General features: G+C 36.2%; 1 protein-coding gene across 8 annotated transcripts in view; it reads left to right on the plus strand.

The window, feature by feature from the left end:
• SOX5 (SRY-box transcription factor 5) overlaps positions 1-16,029 on the plus strand; it is a 929,721-nt gene that overhangs the window by 790,335 nt on the left and 123,357 nt on the right. For 6 of the 8 annotated variants that reach the window (XM_037033875.1, XM_037033877.1, XM_037033876.1 and 3 more), the window contains one exon: positions 13,733-13,856. In XM_037033875.1, the coding sequence (XP_036889770.1) occupies positions 13,733-13,856 (124 nt within the window). The remainder of the gene's footprint in view (positions 1-13,732; positions 13,857-16,029) is intronic. The other 2 variants (XM_037033874.1, XM_037033880.1) reach the window with 1 other exon arrangement.

A 16,029-nucleotide genomic window follows, 5' to 3' on the forward strand; every position in this document is an offset into this window, starting at 1 on the left:
ACAAAATCGTGTCCACAAATTAAGTTCTCTGTTCTTTAGGTGTTTTGAAACCTTTAAGACACATTGTTTTATCTATCATTAACTGAGAGAGCCAATAGTTTAAATGTATTTAATGGCAATGCCTGACATTTGAACTTATTTTCGATGCTTTTTTTCTTTATTTTTACTGTTGACACTATTACAGATGTCCCCATTTTCACTCCGCCCTCTGCCCACCCCCACCACCCTTTACCCCCTTCCTCCGGCCATCGCCACACTGTTGTCTGTGGCTGTGAGACACGTGTATGTTCTTTGGCAAATCCCTTCACCTTCTTCTATCCATTCCCCTATCTACCTCCTTGACAGCTGTCAGTCTGTTCCATGTGTCCATGCCTCTGTTTCTATTTTGTTCATCAGTTTATTTTGTTCATTAGATTCTTCATGTAAGTGAGATCATATGGCATTTGTCTTTCTCTCACTGACTTATTTCACTTAGCACAATGATCTCCAGGTCCATCCATGCTGTTTAAAAAGGTAAGATTTCCTTCCTTTTGATAACTGTGTCATATTTCATTGTGTAAATATGCCACATCTTTTTTTTATCCACTCAACTACTGATGGACACTTGGGTTATATCCAGATCTTGGCTATTGTAAGTAACACTGCTGTGAAACATCAGGATGCATATATTCTTTGGAATTTGTGTTTTGGGATTCTTAGAGTATATTACCAGAAGTGGGACTGCTGGGTCAAAAGGCAGTTTCAATTTTAATTTTTCACAGAAACTCCATGCTGTTTTCCACTGTTGCTGCATCATCCCGCATTCCCACCCACAGTGTGCTAGAGTTCCCGTTTGTCAGCATCCTAGCCAGCACTTGTTCGTTGTTTCATTGATGGTAGCTATCTGGAAGGTATGAGGTGATATCTCACCATGGTCCTAATTTGCATCTCTCTGATGGTTAGAGGCGTTGAACACTTTTCTATATTTCTACTTGTCGTTTCTATATCCCCTTTGGAGAAGTGTCTCTTCAGTCCTTTGCCCATTTTTAAGAGTATTGTTTGCCATCCTGTGGTTGAGTTGTATAAGTTGTTGACATATTTAGAAAATTAACCCCTATCAGATGCATCATTGGCAAACATGTGTTCCCACACAGTAGGTTAACTTTTCATTTTGTGATGGCTTCTTTGGCTGTGAGGAAGCTTTTTAGTTTGATGTAGACCCATTTGTTTATTGTTTCCTTCATTGCTCTTGCCCTAAGAGAGATATCTGAGACTTTACTGCCTATATTAGCCATTTGTATATACTTCTAGGAATTTTATGATTTTGATTCTTACATTTAAGCCTTTTGTCCATTTGGGGTTAATTATTGTGTATGGTGGTCTAGTTTCATTTTTTTGCACGTACCTTTCCAATTTGTCAACACCGTTTATTGAAGACAGTGTCTTTACTCCTTTGCATGCTCTTGCCCCTTTGTCAAATGTTAACTGACCATGTAGGTATGGGTTGATTTCTGGGCTCTCTGTTCTGTTCCATTGGTCTACATGCCTGTTCTTATGCTAGTACCAGGCTCTTTCAATTACAATGGCTTTGTAGTATAATTTTTTTAAAGATTTTATTTATTTATCTTTAGAAGGGAAGGAGAGAGGGAGAGAAATATCAATGTATGGTTGCCTCTGGTTTGTCCCCTTCTGGGAACTGGCCTGCAACCCAGGCATGTGCCCTGACTGGGAATCGAACCATGATACTCTGGTTCACAGGCCTGCACTCAATCCACTGAGCTACACCAGCCAGGGCTGTAGTATAATTTTTTTATCAGGTATTGTGACCCCTCCAATTTTGCTGAGGTGATTCAAGTTGTTTTTGGTTCCATGTAAATTTTTGGCATATTTTTTCTATATGTGTGAAATGTGCCATTGATATTATAATAAAAATTATGTTAAATCTATAGATGTTTGGGGTAGTATGAGCATTTTAATGATGGTAATTCTTCTAATCCATGAACTCAGTATATGCTTCCACTTATTTATATCTTTCTCAATTTTTTTTCTTCAATATTTTATTGTTTTTCAAGTACAGGAACTTTTAAATCCTTGGTTAAATTCATTCCTAGGTACCTTTTGTTGTTATTGTTACAATAGCAAATGGGATTGTTTCCTTAGCTTATCTTTGAAAGAAACCCTGTAACCATCAGCTGTCACTCTCATTTCAGCCCTCCCCACAAAGTGATAATTTTTTGAGGTTTAATATTTTTAAAAACTTCAAACAGTGTTGAACTGAGACTTATAACATATGAGAAAAAATCACTAATAATCTATTATAAACCCTTGATCAAAACATCATCAATCAGGAATCAATAGAGAATTTTATTAAATTTCTGATTGTGGCCTCCTGATAAATATAATTGAAAAATACATTGTATTTATGTTGACCACTATATTTTTGTTGTCTTCTGTTTGCATGTAAGTGACGGTTGACCTAGTAATTAATGCATAATATAAAATAAGATCGTGCTACTACTTACAAAACCTGACTTTGTTCCTAGGAACAAGAACCACGCATCTTTGTATGACCCAGTCTATTTGTTGTGAAGAGCCACAAGAAGTAATTTAAGTAGTCACACACATTTGAGGGAACAAATAGAACCACGTTATATAGAAAGACTTTGGTTTTCATCAGCTAACAGCTATCAAGCTAGGTAAAACATTGCCTTTAAGAAATAGATGGTAGCCGTCCTAAATAGTGCATTATTTGATGTATTTTAATCATCGTGTTTTTAAATTCTGTCTTTTAGCTCAAAATTGTCCTTGGCCAATAAAACAGCTATGTTTCTTTTTTTTGCATACTGTCCCCCAATTGCTTTCTTAATATCATATTTTGCCACCTACCAGTTAATGATAATCAATTTTTAAAGTAGAATGTTTTTTCTTGAAGTCAGCAAATATACTTTGTTTAAGCCTGTATTATCTTTATAATAAATGTCTTCATTTTGTTGACATGAGTTTAATATATATTAAAATGGTGCTTAATAAAAATGCAATGCTTAAGTTATGAAAATAAATACAGGATACTGCTAGGAAAAAAGAATATTTACGTCAACTTGTGTAGGATTAAGAATGAAATTTCACTGCTTTCATGTGACAGAGCTCTTAATTCTACAGTATTTGGAAGTGGTTGTATCCTAGTAACAATGCCAACAATAAACACATCATGCAAAAGTAAAAGTGCAATAGTGAAATGAGCCATTGAAAGGAAGAGTCAGTGACCATACAATATTTCGGTTTCTATTATATCTAGTAGCAATCTGGTTAAAAAGAAATGACAGTTGCCCTGAAGGAAATAAAGTGTAGGTATTATTGTAGTAGTAGTTCCAACAGAAAATTGCCACCATCTCTTGAGTGGATTATTTTTCTATCCTTGCAAACTATCTCCACCTCTGATGTAGTGCTGCTTCTTGCCTTCTGTATACAAATTGAGTTCCTATCGTGTAAACTCAGAGGGCCCAGGGGCCCTTTGGTGACTGGAAGGAGGAGAAAAAGGAATTAGAAAAAGGAAATGTGATGGGCAGTTTTAAAAAGAAAAGCAATTTTCCTTGTGGGTCTTTTCCTAAATAGGAGTCCTCCAATGCAGTATTTTGCTTTCACCGAGAGTCAGTCAGAATCCAGTAAGTTTGTGCTAGTGCTGTTTTGTGGGGGTTTTGGCACTGACAGGTTTTATTTAGGAGGGGTGGGAATACCGGGGGATCAAATGTGGGGAAGTGAGTATTTTGGCTGTATCAGCCCTGGAGGCAGAGTTAGCACTTGCAGTGGGACAAAAGTATTTGTAGTCATCAGATAACTTTGCAGTCAGCTTCAATAGCATCACTCTTTTTTTTTTCCTACTTTTTTTTTTATTTTGGCAGCCAAGCTCTTAGTAGAACCATCTGTCTTTCTATTAGTATTTTTGAGGCCTGTTTTGAAGCCACTTTGCTTGGCAAAGTCACTTTCATCCTTGGAAACGATTTTTTAAAAAAGTTCTGTGGCTTTTTGCCGAAGAAGAGTACTATGTAAAAAATCCACATGGCTGTTCATTTTTGTTCTAAAAGAATATGGCTACTTCGTCTTTGTCTTCAATCAAACGAAATTAGAAGTGATACAATTCCAATGTGACTATGGGGAAGTGAGAGGTAGGGATTTCAATTTTAGCAGTGTTCTTATGTTCCCCTATCTATCTCTCAATGAGACTTTTTTTCGTCTTCCTAGTAGATTAATTGAGAAATAAATTGACTCCTTCGTTTTTTAATTTTTGTGTAGCTATTTTTTTCCAAAGACCTGTATTGGGTAGGATAAACTGGCAAATCAACTTTCTGTTCCGTGAAATGGAAAATCACAGACTATTACTGGCCGTTGACGATCCCATGCCTCTTCTTGTAAATGGTGGAAAGTCAACTTTGTTATCCTGGTGACTCCAGTTTGGGTAATTATATCCTCCAACCTAAACCCCTGTTGTAATCTCATTTGGATATTATATTCTTCATTTTCTCAGAACTGCTGTGTAGTGTCACTGTGTGCTTCTAAATAGCTGCTGTGTTCCCCACCGAAGGTGGCTGAATCTCGGTTGTAGGTGAGCTGATCCCTAAAGATGATACATGCTTGAACACTATGACAGTCATCAGAATAAACACTTGAACATTGGGAAAGTCTCGGATTTTACGTTTTGTTTGAAATTGTGCTGACTTAAATCGTAGATCTGCCTTTTATTTTGACATTTGTGTGTGTACTTTTAAAAAGTGTTCTACCATAATGCCCTGTTTGAGCTCTCATACAAACTGCTCCTTGATACCTTGGGAGTTTCTCTGGTTCTTTGGTTACTGTACTTTCCCCCAGGTAGTGACGCCTTCCAGGCTTCTCTTGATGGAATAAAGCCAAAAGCCAATTGTTGTTCAAAAGCAACTTTGATTTCCTCCTAACCTCTGCTTGTTGGTGTGCCCCCAAGCCCTGTTTTTTCCCCAACATGAATGCTGTACCTTATCCGATGAATACCTTATCCGATCCTCATCTACAGTGGCCAGGTACTCTTTTAAAAAAGCACACACACACACAACAGAGAAAGCTGACAAGCATCATAATTTATGTGGTCACTTCCCAGACCTTAGACTTTTTTATCGCTCTTTGTAATTTTCCATGGTTTACTTTATTTTTCATTTCTCACAATGATCATTGAATGCCCTTACCTTTGCTGAACTCCCTCATTCCCAGTATCTCTGATTTTTAAGATACTGTAACTGAACAAAAGTGGAGGTTCAGCTTCCTGTCATCACAAAAGCCAAAATCATGAGGGAGATGCTGGTGCAAAAGGAAAGAGGTTTTATTCAGGTGCTGTTCAACTTGGGAGAATGGCAGACTCCCATCTCAAAGTCCATTGCCACTTTCTGCGATGGCAAAAGTCCATGCAAGGGCCAAGCAAGGCCAAGACAACAGCCAGCATCCTAAGTTCTTGCTCCATTTTAAAGTACAGCACTTTGAAGCCTGCAAGTGGTTGCTAAGTGGTTTTAGTCCCCATCCATGTAGTTAGCTCGTCCTTGGTTGCTGTCCATTTCAGGCTTCCTCCTGGAGCCTATGTGTGGAGCCCACACAGCCCCGGACCATGCAGTGGCCAGCACCACACGGCCATGTGTTCCCAGGTGAGAGGGTGCACACACCCACGGTGAAGTGCATCACCAGGTGGGCAACAGAGGGAGGAAGAGAAGCTCTATTTTGGAGGCCATGGGCAACTTGGCTACTGAGGCCACATGGCCATGGAGAGAACAGGCAAGTTCACTGTGCTGGTGCAGGTCACAAGCAAGCAAGAGCTTCTTTTTTCCCCAGGGATTAGATTGGGTGTGGGACAGACCAAGTGCTTTCTCAAAATGACCAATCAACTTTCCCAAGTTTTGTGTACTTCAGTCAGTCCATCTCCCAACCCATCCCTTCTTTCCCCAGGCTAAACTGAAAGGCCTCTTTGGCCTACCATGCCCCCTCCACCAAGCCATTTTGACCTGTATGGCATGTGTGCCTGCCTTCCCAGGTCTCAGCCCCAATCTAGTATTAGAAGAAGGGAAAACGACTTTTTTCCTATCCAATTATTTTGCCAGCTTTCACATGTTCAGTGTAAGAAGCTCCCAATGGGCCAATGGGAGTGACTCACTGGTGCTCCAGCGGACAGTTTTACAGTAACAATATGACCTTGCCTCCATCATGAGAAACTACCTTCTATCAGGCCTGATTTTCCTTGTCTTCTCATTTCCCTAACTATATATAAAACATACTTGCTTATTTCACTTATATGCCTCTCCTCCTCGGGGCTTAGAGGATGCAATGCTGTTCCCATTCAAAAGTAGTATCTATTCTCCTTACTTGTTTTTCACTCTTCTCTGAAATTGTGGTTTGTTCACCACTTAGTTTCTCTCTTTCTGTTTGTTCCTTTTAGCCAATTAATGTACTCGAAACTCTGCAACCTAAGTAAAGCCTGTGTATCCCATGCAGCTTCTCTCTGATGTTTCCTAACTTCTCATCCAGTCTTCTCTGAAGAGTAGTATATGTCTGCCTTCTCTTTTTTCCTGCTTGTCATTCAATCCTCAGCCTTTTACAATATGGTTTCTACCCTCTGTTCTAATAGACTTGAAGTTATTAGAATTATCACAATCTTCTAATTAACAATTCTAGAATTGTTTTTTGTATCTTCAGTACTCTTTCCACTACATTTTAGTCACTATCTCAATCTTGAAATTCTATTGGTTTCTGTGACACTGTAATCGTGATGTTCTTTATTCTTATCTTATGAGCCATTTCTTTATCATTCAGACCCTTTGTAGATTAACTAGTTCAATGTCATCAGTGAATGAATGACTCCCCATACCATGGCTTCTAAAAGTCTGTTCCCTAATTTCAGACTGGAACATCTATCTGCCCATAACATGAATCCAGTAGAATATTATTTAGGCATGTCAAACACATCACATCCAAAACCATATTCATTAGCTTCCCATGAAAACTATCACTACCTTTTACTCATTTTTTCTTTTATATTTGTATAGTTATATAAAGTCAATACCCAAGAGTTATCTTTGAGTCCGTCCTTTTTTTTCACACCCAAGTTTTCAACATATTTATACATACCAGGGTGGTATACAAGTATTTATATATACTAGGGTGGGCTAAAGTACGTTTATAGTTGTGAGTACTTGAAACAGTTCATTCTTATATTACTTATGATTTTGTCATTTACTTATGTTATAACTGTAAACCTACTTTTGTTCATTCCTGTATATATTTACACATATGTACAGAGATTTCTTATATATCCCTTACATATATAACCGCACCTATCATCAATGTTCTGCATATTTTCCCTAAATAATGTATTGGCTTTTTCTCATTTATAACCCTTCTATTACTAATTAGGCCCTCATAATCTATTGCCTAATTAATTGTATTAACCTACCTCTTCTCTATGCTTGGTCTCTCAAATCTCTTCTCCGCCTACTCATCAGAACATTCTACCTAAGCTAATTTAAATCCCTCAGTGGTTCCACAGGGCCTATGGTGGGGGCAAATCTTAAGTCTCTCACCCCAATACACACATTGATTCAGGCAGACTTTCTCACCACTGGTTCCCTCTTGTGTTTTTTGCTCTTCTAGATTATAGCTGGTGTTCACCTCACATGACAATTTTTCTCGTCCCTATTTCTTTGCTCATGCCTCCCCCTCCCAGAATCCTTGCCTCACACTCCCATCTCTCTGGCTGGCTAACTCCTACTTAACTACCTGTCCCTACACCTACTGTACCGACCTCCATGATGCCTGCCTTGACTTCTGTTAGGAGTCTATTGTCTGTGCTTCCATAGTGTGCTATACAAGTCTATTTTGTTCAGTTAACAGCAATGTGAATGCTCATTTGCCCCACCAGAGTCAGGTCCTCCTGAGCAGACGTTCTATGTGAATTCATCTTTGTATCCCTAGTTATCCAAAAAGTGTATGTTCTGCTTAGTAAAAATGTCAATTGAATGAATAAAGTAAAAAACAGACCCATGCAATTGGAAAGTAAATTAATAATCTTAAATATCTACTTGATATGTTGCTTTCAAGGAGCCACCAAAGTGTTTTGCAATAAAATATTTACATAAAATATAAAAATTTAACTATGAATAATTGATAAGTATTTGCTTTCTCTTTTACAGTGCGATAATATATTTGGTTTGTTTTGGATTCTTAAGATTTTAGTGGGCAAGTCCTACATGCACTATCTATGTAGTAGAATTATAAAAAGTGTTAAAACATAGTATTTCATTTTGGAGTTAAAAATATAGGATTTTAGCCCTGGTTGGTGTAGCTCAGTGGATTGAGCGTGGGCCTGCGAACCACATGATTGCGGTTCAATTCCCAGTTAGGGCACATGCCTGGGTTGCAAGCCAGTTCCCAGCAGAGGACTCATGAGAAGCAACCATACATTGATGTTTCTCTCTTTCTCTCCTTCCTTTCCTCTCTAAAGATAAATAAATAAAATATTAAAATATACATATATATATATATGATTTTAAATTTTTTAATAGGTTGTTTTTTTAACTTGTGAATAACATGACCCCTAATAAAAAGACTAAAATTTTATGACAAAAGTATTTTACAGAAACTTAATTATAAATGTCACACATTTTAAAACTTAATTAGGAGCTTAAAGGAAATTTTATTCATTAGGTGGAAGGAAATAAATGAAGTTAATAATGAATAGGATTTGGAAATATTTAACACTGGCAAATATGCAAAAAGGAATAACTAACTCTTATAACTAGTTTTAGAATTTATCCAGAAAACATTATACTGTGCTGATATAATGTGTCCTTTTCTCCCAAAGAGTGCCTAAATTTCAGTGGCAGTGACCTGAACATTAATTAATATGTAGTAATAACATAGTTGATGCTCATTATTTGCACTGTTTGTGTTCCATGAAGTTGCCATGAACACTGATTCATGAATACTGAGCAATTGTCCCTAGAGGGATATACAGAGAGTTAGGTTTCTGAGAGCCTCAAGTCACACCATTTCCATCAACCAATCAATAACATAACCGTATTTTACATGTTTCTGTTTAAAGATACCTTCTTTTTATTATTGATTCTAAATGCATTTTAAATGGTGAAATCACCAACAGGATTTTTTTCCACTTTGCTCAAGCCTGTGGCTGCAGAAGCACTGGCACAAGTACATTTTGTGGGGTGCAAGTAAATTTTAATGAGAAGTCAAATTTGCAAATACAAAATCTTCAGATAATGATATTCAATTGTATTTTGAAGTGTATTTCTAGTTGCTTATGTGCACTAACCACATATTTTGGGTTATATTTATTTTGCTTCTTAGTTTACTCTCAATATTAGTACAATGGTCTATAATCTCTTCTACAATATTCTAAAGAAAACCCATCTTTGGGACTCTGAAATTAGGCTCATTTTTCTCTTCTGGTTCCTGTCTGTCCCTTGGAGGTCCTTCTGCTTCACTCCTCTCTCCTGTACACCTTCCACTGTGTGCAGGAGTGCTAAAGGCAGAGTTAGAAGTTGCAGTTTCAGTGTTAACTTTCCTGTTACTTAAATGTGGAATCTTAAACAATTTATACAGTCAAGCTAAGTCTTACTTCCTTATGGGCACAATGATTGTGTTGTGCCCAGTAACCTCTAGGATCTTTCTCAGCCTTAAAACTCTGTAGTTCTATATATAAAACACATATGTGTTTTTTATGTGTGGATCTTGAAAAATTTATACACTGAAACAAATTATACTACTAAAGAAAAATTAATTTCAATAATTATAATAAGACAAAAGTGGAGGGTACACATGTTTTTTAAAACCCTGGAATTCCTTACAGTTTATTCTTTAAAATACTAAAATTTTAGCTGGAAAATACTATACATTATTAGAATGTAAATGAATTACCTGATAAAAAAACTGTCCTATAAAAATAGAAAAATGTATGTGCATACAACAACCAGTTAAACAATATAACAAAAACATTTTTCTTTACAATAACAATAAAAATATTTTTAAAAATCTTAAAAATAAAGTTACCTAAAAACTATAAGAATGATGTAAAGCAAAAGAAGATTTAATTATATTGGAAGATATAACCTCCTGTTAGCCACCAAACCATCAGGTTGATAAATTCAAATGGAAATTTTATGTCCTAAAATTAATGAGGAAAATTAGATGTCAAAAAAGCCAGGATGTATTTGGAAACAAAATGGTAGGAATAGAGTACTTCTATTAAAACATATTGCAAAGCTATAATAAGTGAACCATAAACAAAATATGTTACTAAACATAATAGGCAGATATGCCTATTCATTAGAAAAGCATGTAATAAATTTCTAATATTTCTGGAGTCTTTTTATTTCTTCATACATGCATAATTCCAAGAGTCATGGATATATCATAACATATAAGACCATTTTGCTATGTCTTAAAGAATAGACACACAAAACAATCGGTATTTTATTCTTCTTGGTAAAATCAAATTCCTTTGTGGTCATTAAATAGCTCTTTAGTCCACATGACTTTTTTAGACATTTGGAGTTGGTACACCTGACTACAGTTAGAAAGATGGGACTGATATTTCATTCTCTATTTGTGAATTATCAATAGGTATAATAGTTTCACCTATTGTTCTGAGCTCCGAAGGTACAATAATAAATAAATTACAACTTCTTTCCTTATTAAGCTCATAGGTCATAGGGAAACTCATCTTTTAAAAGTAACTACTATTCAATACAGTAAGTATTTCATTAGCTTTATGAGGTTAAAAGAAGTAACAGTTCTTTCTGCCTGAAAATTTGCACCGTAAGAAAAAAGTGCTCCACAGGCAGAGACATTATGTATGTCTCAAAGGCCTTTGAAAAATAAATAGAATTTTGCCAAGAAGAAAAGGAAAAGAGAAATTACTCAAAACAGAAGAGGAAATAGTCTTGAATGCATTCAAGCATGGAAAAACACCGAGTATGCAAGAACGCCTCATGGTCCACGAGGCGAGAGTATGGGATTTCTGAAGGAGGACCTCAGAACTGTCTGGAAAGAGCGAACAAACTGTGGAGAAACTTGCAGGCGGAGAGACTTAGTCATTATTGCTAGGCAAAAGCAAACCGTCAGAAGGTTTTGTTTTTTTTTTTAAGAAGAGCATGTAAAAAACAGATACAAGATTCATTCTGAAGGAACTCTATGAGGAGTATAGCTTAATGTCTGGTTTTATCCTGTGGGCACCAGAACCTGTAAATGTCAGGCAGAGTCTCCCTTTCAACTACTGATGTATGTGAAGGTGTTTTGTGACTCAAGGCAAAAGTGAAGAAGACAAAAAGGTGCATTGACAGTGACTGAAAATGTTCTCTGAGACAGTACTTCTCAAGTTCAGATGCACATTAGAATTATCAAGGGGGCTTTAAAAATGCTGATGGCTAGGTCTCACCCCTAATTCAGATTTAATTGGTCTAGGAAGCAGTCTGAGCATTAGGAGTTCTTCAGAGCTTGCCCAGGGATTCTAATATACATTCAAGCTTGAGAATGAGTTCACCAAACCTAAAACCTGTTGTTTCTGCAGTTCTAGTTGTTATTTTTCCCAAATCCTAAGGTATCTGAAATTTGAATGGCTCTCATAATACATGTATGTATTTCATTCGGTTTCTTCTACCCTCCAAAATTCTCCTATTAAATTTATGGTACATCTTAGAGCCAATGTTATCTTAGAAAGGAAGAGAGGTGCTATATAAAATCTAACTTACCAACAATGACGTATTAAGGGTATACAACAGCTGGTGTTAACCGTTATCCACTGTGTCTGGCTTCTTGTGTGTCTCTTTGCATGCTATTCTGACCAGCACCCTCTGCTTACACTGAACTAGTCCCTATACTGTTTTGCCTTCCAATGTTTATCTCTTGTTTTAGGCCACTTACTCCTATATACTTGCTCACTATGTAATCTCTATTTTTTTTTGAGTTTTTAACCAATTTATTTTCATTGTTTTCTGCATAAGGTTTATCTTTTCCCCAGGATATCAAAAAATGCTGGTTGTAGTGGTATAACTTTCAGCTCTAACCTTAAGATACTTTTTGTTTTCCTGGTTGCTTTCATTCCATTTTAGTTTTACTAAAACGGTATGCTAGTGATAGGTTTAAACTCCTATTGGCTAAAAGTAATGCTTTCCCGTTTGGAGTCATTGCTGAAAGCAGATCCCTCATTCTTATGGTGCTTATTTCTCACTCTCCCTCTCTCTCGCTCGCACATTCTCTCCCCCATTTCTTCTCTCCCTTCCACGCTCTCCCTCTCTCTCTCACTTCCCACCCCCAAAAGGACACTCATCCATCAGAATCTCAGAAATAGATTAGAGGTTTACTGTGAAAGATGAAGGAGAAACTGAAGGTGGACTTTCAGAGTGAGAAATGATGAGAACTGTAAGAATCATAAGTGCCTTAAGAATGTTCAGTGCCCAGGGAGAAAGGAAAACAAGTCTGGGAGATATCTCAGAGTTGGTGTACGGACTAGAAAATGAATGAATTCATAATTATTTTTGTATACCTGTTTTACATTTTACTATTCTTCCCATTGTAATGTAAGCTCCGTGGGTATAAGATCTTGGTTTTCTTGTTCACTATTATATTCCTACTACCTAGTTCACTTTCTTGTGCATAGTAGGTGTTTATCAAATATTTTCCAAGTAACTGAATTAATGTGTGGTAGGAGTAATAAGTGAAAATAGAGTGTTGATAGGTGATTTTCAGATTAGGTAAATTCTTATCCGCATATTCAGTGACAAACACTAACCGATAATCATGTTCACCAAGGAAGTCTTGCTAAATATTTGGAAAAAATTATCCTAAGTATTTTACTTAATGAAACTATCTGCATTAGTCACTAATATGAAATAGCTACAGAAATGGCAGCATTAGGTTATGCTTCTGGAAATTCTTGTTCAGTTCAAAGAAGATAGTTATTCTATTGTGCTGTATTATTCATTTGCTGGTGTGAACACTGTTTTGAGAGTTATACCAGCTAATTACGGTGTAGTCCAAAGATAGCAACCAAAGCCGGGCTTGTCATTTGTGGAGTGGTTTAAAGCTTGAAAAGTGATAGCCAAAGACAATAGTATAGTACAGGGCAGGATTTAAGGGATTGGATTCTACACCTAGTTTTGACTGTCCCATTCAATGACGGTGGCCAAGTAAATTGTCTTTTAGCCCCAGTTTTATAAAAAAAGGGGGGCTCTCACTCTCTAAGCTTTCATCCAGCTATTTTATTCAAGAATTATAAAATTTCAATATTATATGTAAACATAAGAATTATCTTCAAGTAATGAAGAGCTGTTCACATATAAAATGACACTATTTTACTTTGCTGTGTTTTAGAAAGTAGAATTATTCCTAGCAGGTAGGATTTATACGAGATTTTAGTTCAACCTAAGAGGTAAATTTTTTAACTATTCATGTAATGAGAAGGTGGCGTACTGTGTGAAATAGTGATGCTTTATCACTCTCAATGATATCATGTAGGGAAATTCTTCATCAGGTTAGACAGTGAACTTGATAAAACCTTTCAACTATAGTGTCTTTTGACTTTCCTAAGGTAATCCCCAAAGCACGGCTTATGGTGAAATTGTATGCCAGTATATTGAATTGAATAGTTGATCTTCTTTTATCATAAAATAAGGAGGGTGGGAAGCATGGAGCACCCAAACTTCTTCTCTTTGATCCACTTTATCATGTTCAGCAGGTTCAAGGTCAACTACCGCCGTTAATGATTCCCGTATTCCCTCCTGATCAACGGACACTGGCTGCTGCTGCCCAGCAAGGATTCCTCCTCCCTCCAGGCTTCAGCTATAAGGCTGGATGTAGTAAGTATCCCTGACTTTTCATCTGGGAGTGGGTGGAGGAGATGGCGTTAAATCGGGCAATTTAACATTTCTGCCACACCAAGAAATGAGATCACCCATATAGCATTTTTATTTTAAAGAGGGAACACACAGAAGGTATTGAAAGGGATTTAGGTTGGTATTTAAAAGAGCTTAGATTACTTCTATGCTTCTGAAGCCAAAATTTACTTTTTAAAATTCAGTTTCATAATTTAATCTATTTCCAGTGTAGTCTTAAAATACGAATATAATATTCAGGCTAAATTTATTTTGCATAGATAAGATAGGAATATGCTTTTCAATAACTTTCCGTTGTCCCTTTAATTAGGAAACCCAGTTTCCTAATGTGAATTAGTTGCTCTTCCATTATCCGTCTCCGCCCTATGTGTTTATAGCGTATTTTTCCCTGGTTTTCTTTTATTTTTTCCATTACCTTTTAGTCCCCTTATACCCCTCCACCCCCCAGCAGTCACCACACTGTCGTCCATGTCCATGTGCCCTTTTTCCTTTTTGTTCAATCCCTCCACCCCCTAACCTGTCATCTGCTCTCCATGAGTCTGTCTCTGTTTTTCTTGTAAGTTCAGTTTGTTCATTAGATTCTCCATATGAGTGAAATCAGATGGCATTTCTCTTTCTCTGACTGGCTTATTTCACTTAGCATAATGCTCTCCAGAACCATCCATACTGTTGCAAAGGGTAAAATTTTCTTCATTTTTATAGCCAAGTTGTTTTCCATTGTGTAAGTGTCCCATAGTTGTTTACGTGGACACAGCCCAAGTGCCCTCGTCTTCTTTTAATTCCTAGACTAAACCTCTTTCTTAACTCTGGGCTGGAATTATCAGTGTGTTCCTTCCCTTTAATATTCTGAACTTCTTTCAAATCAGACCTGAGAGAGCTCAGCTGACCTAGTTAGATCTCTTTCTTCTGGTTCCTTTGGATCCTGAATAAAGAGATTTGAAAAAGTAGTTTACAATTATATTGTGTTACCAATACAATAATAAATGAATGAATGAATGAATGAATAATATTCAATACAAGAATAAACTCCATCTTGCATACTCACAACCATAAACTTATTTTTGCCCACCCTGTTTTTTCTCTTTACTTTAATTGCATTCTCTATGAAGGGTGGTCCTGATTCTGTCTTACTTATTGTTGTATCTAAAATTCTAGTATAGCATTAAACTATTTGTTAAATGAATGTAGGAATAGTGAATGAGTACTCATTACAAAGAATACAAGGGCATTTTCTACTAAGTGGTAAGTTACCAACATAACCATTAATATTGCTTATTAATTTTAGGTGCCTGTCATTTTATGACTTCCTTTTTTTACCAAAACTGAAATTGCACATTGTTAGATATTTTAAACACTTCATTGATCTATTTTTAGAGTGAGGGGGAGGGAGGAAGAAAGAAAGGGTGAAAAACATCAGAAATATTGATGTGTGAGAGAAACATCACTGGTGCCCCATCCAAGGACCTAACCTACAACCCATTCATGTGCCCTGACTAGGAATCAAACTGGTGACCTTTTGCTTTCCAGGAAGACATCCAACCAACTCAACCACAAGAGTCAGGACCATTGTCAGTTTGTAAACAATCTAATACTTCATTTTCTAAAATTTATATAGCCAAAATGCCAACTATAATGTGTTACATAAAAATAGTAATAAATTCCAAAAAGGGTCTGAACTGATAAGCTAAATATCTTCTAAAACATTATCAGGGCTAGAAAGAATATAGAGAAAGCAAGTTTATTGAAATATTTTCATTGATAAAAGTAGAACACCACTGAAAACAATTAGTAAAATAATAACATTTTAGATATTTATGTAGAACATCATTTTGTAAAAAACAATAGGTTTTCATTCATTTATGTTAATAAATTAGCATATTCCTATGCTTCAGTACTTATTATATTTGTATAACTCTATCCAATATTAATAGAAATCAGATGTATGTTTCTTGTCAAATGATGTTTTGAATTTTCATATTTACCACTTAGTTCTAGTCTTCAAACATTTCTCTATGTATATTGAAGAAACAGGATATATGTTTTCAAATATATAAACTTGTTTGAGACACCTAATTGCAACTATGAAGTCCAGATAAAAACTGAACTAAACGTAGCAGTATAAAAATTCACACATTTA

This window comes from Sturnira hondurensis, unplaced genomic scaffold (assembly GCF_014824575.4).
Source record: "Sturnira hondurensis isolate 20B ecotype Veracruz unplaced genomic scaffold, ASM1482457v3 Scaffold0021795, whole genome shotgun sequence".
Classification (NCBI taxonomy): Eukaryota; Metazoa; Chordata; class Mammalia; order Chiroptera; family Phyllostomidae; genus Sturnira; species Sturnira hondurensis.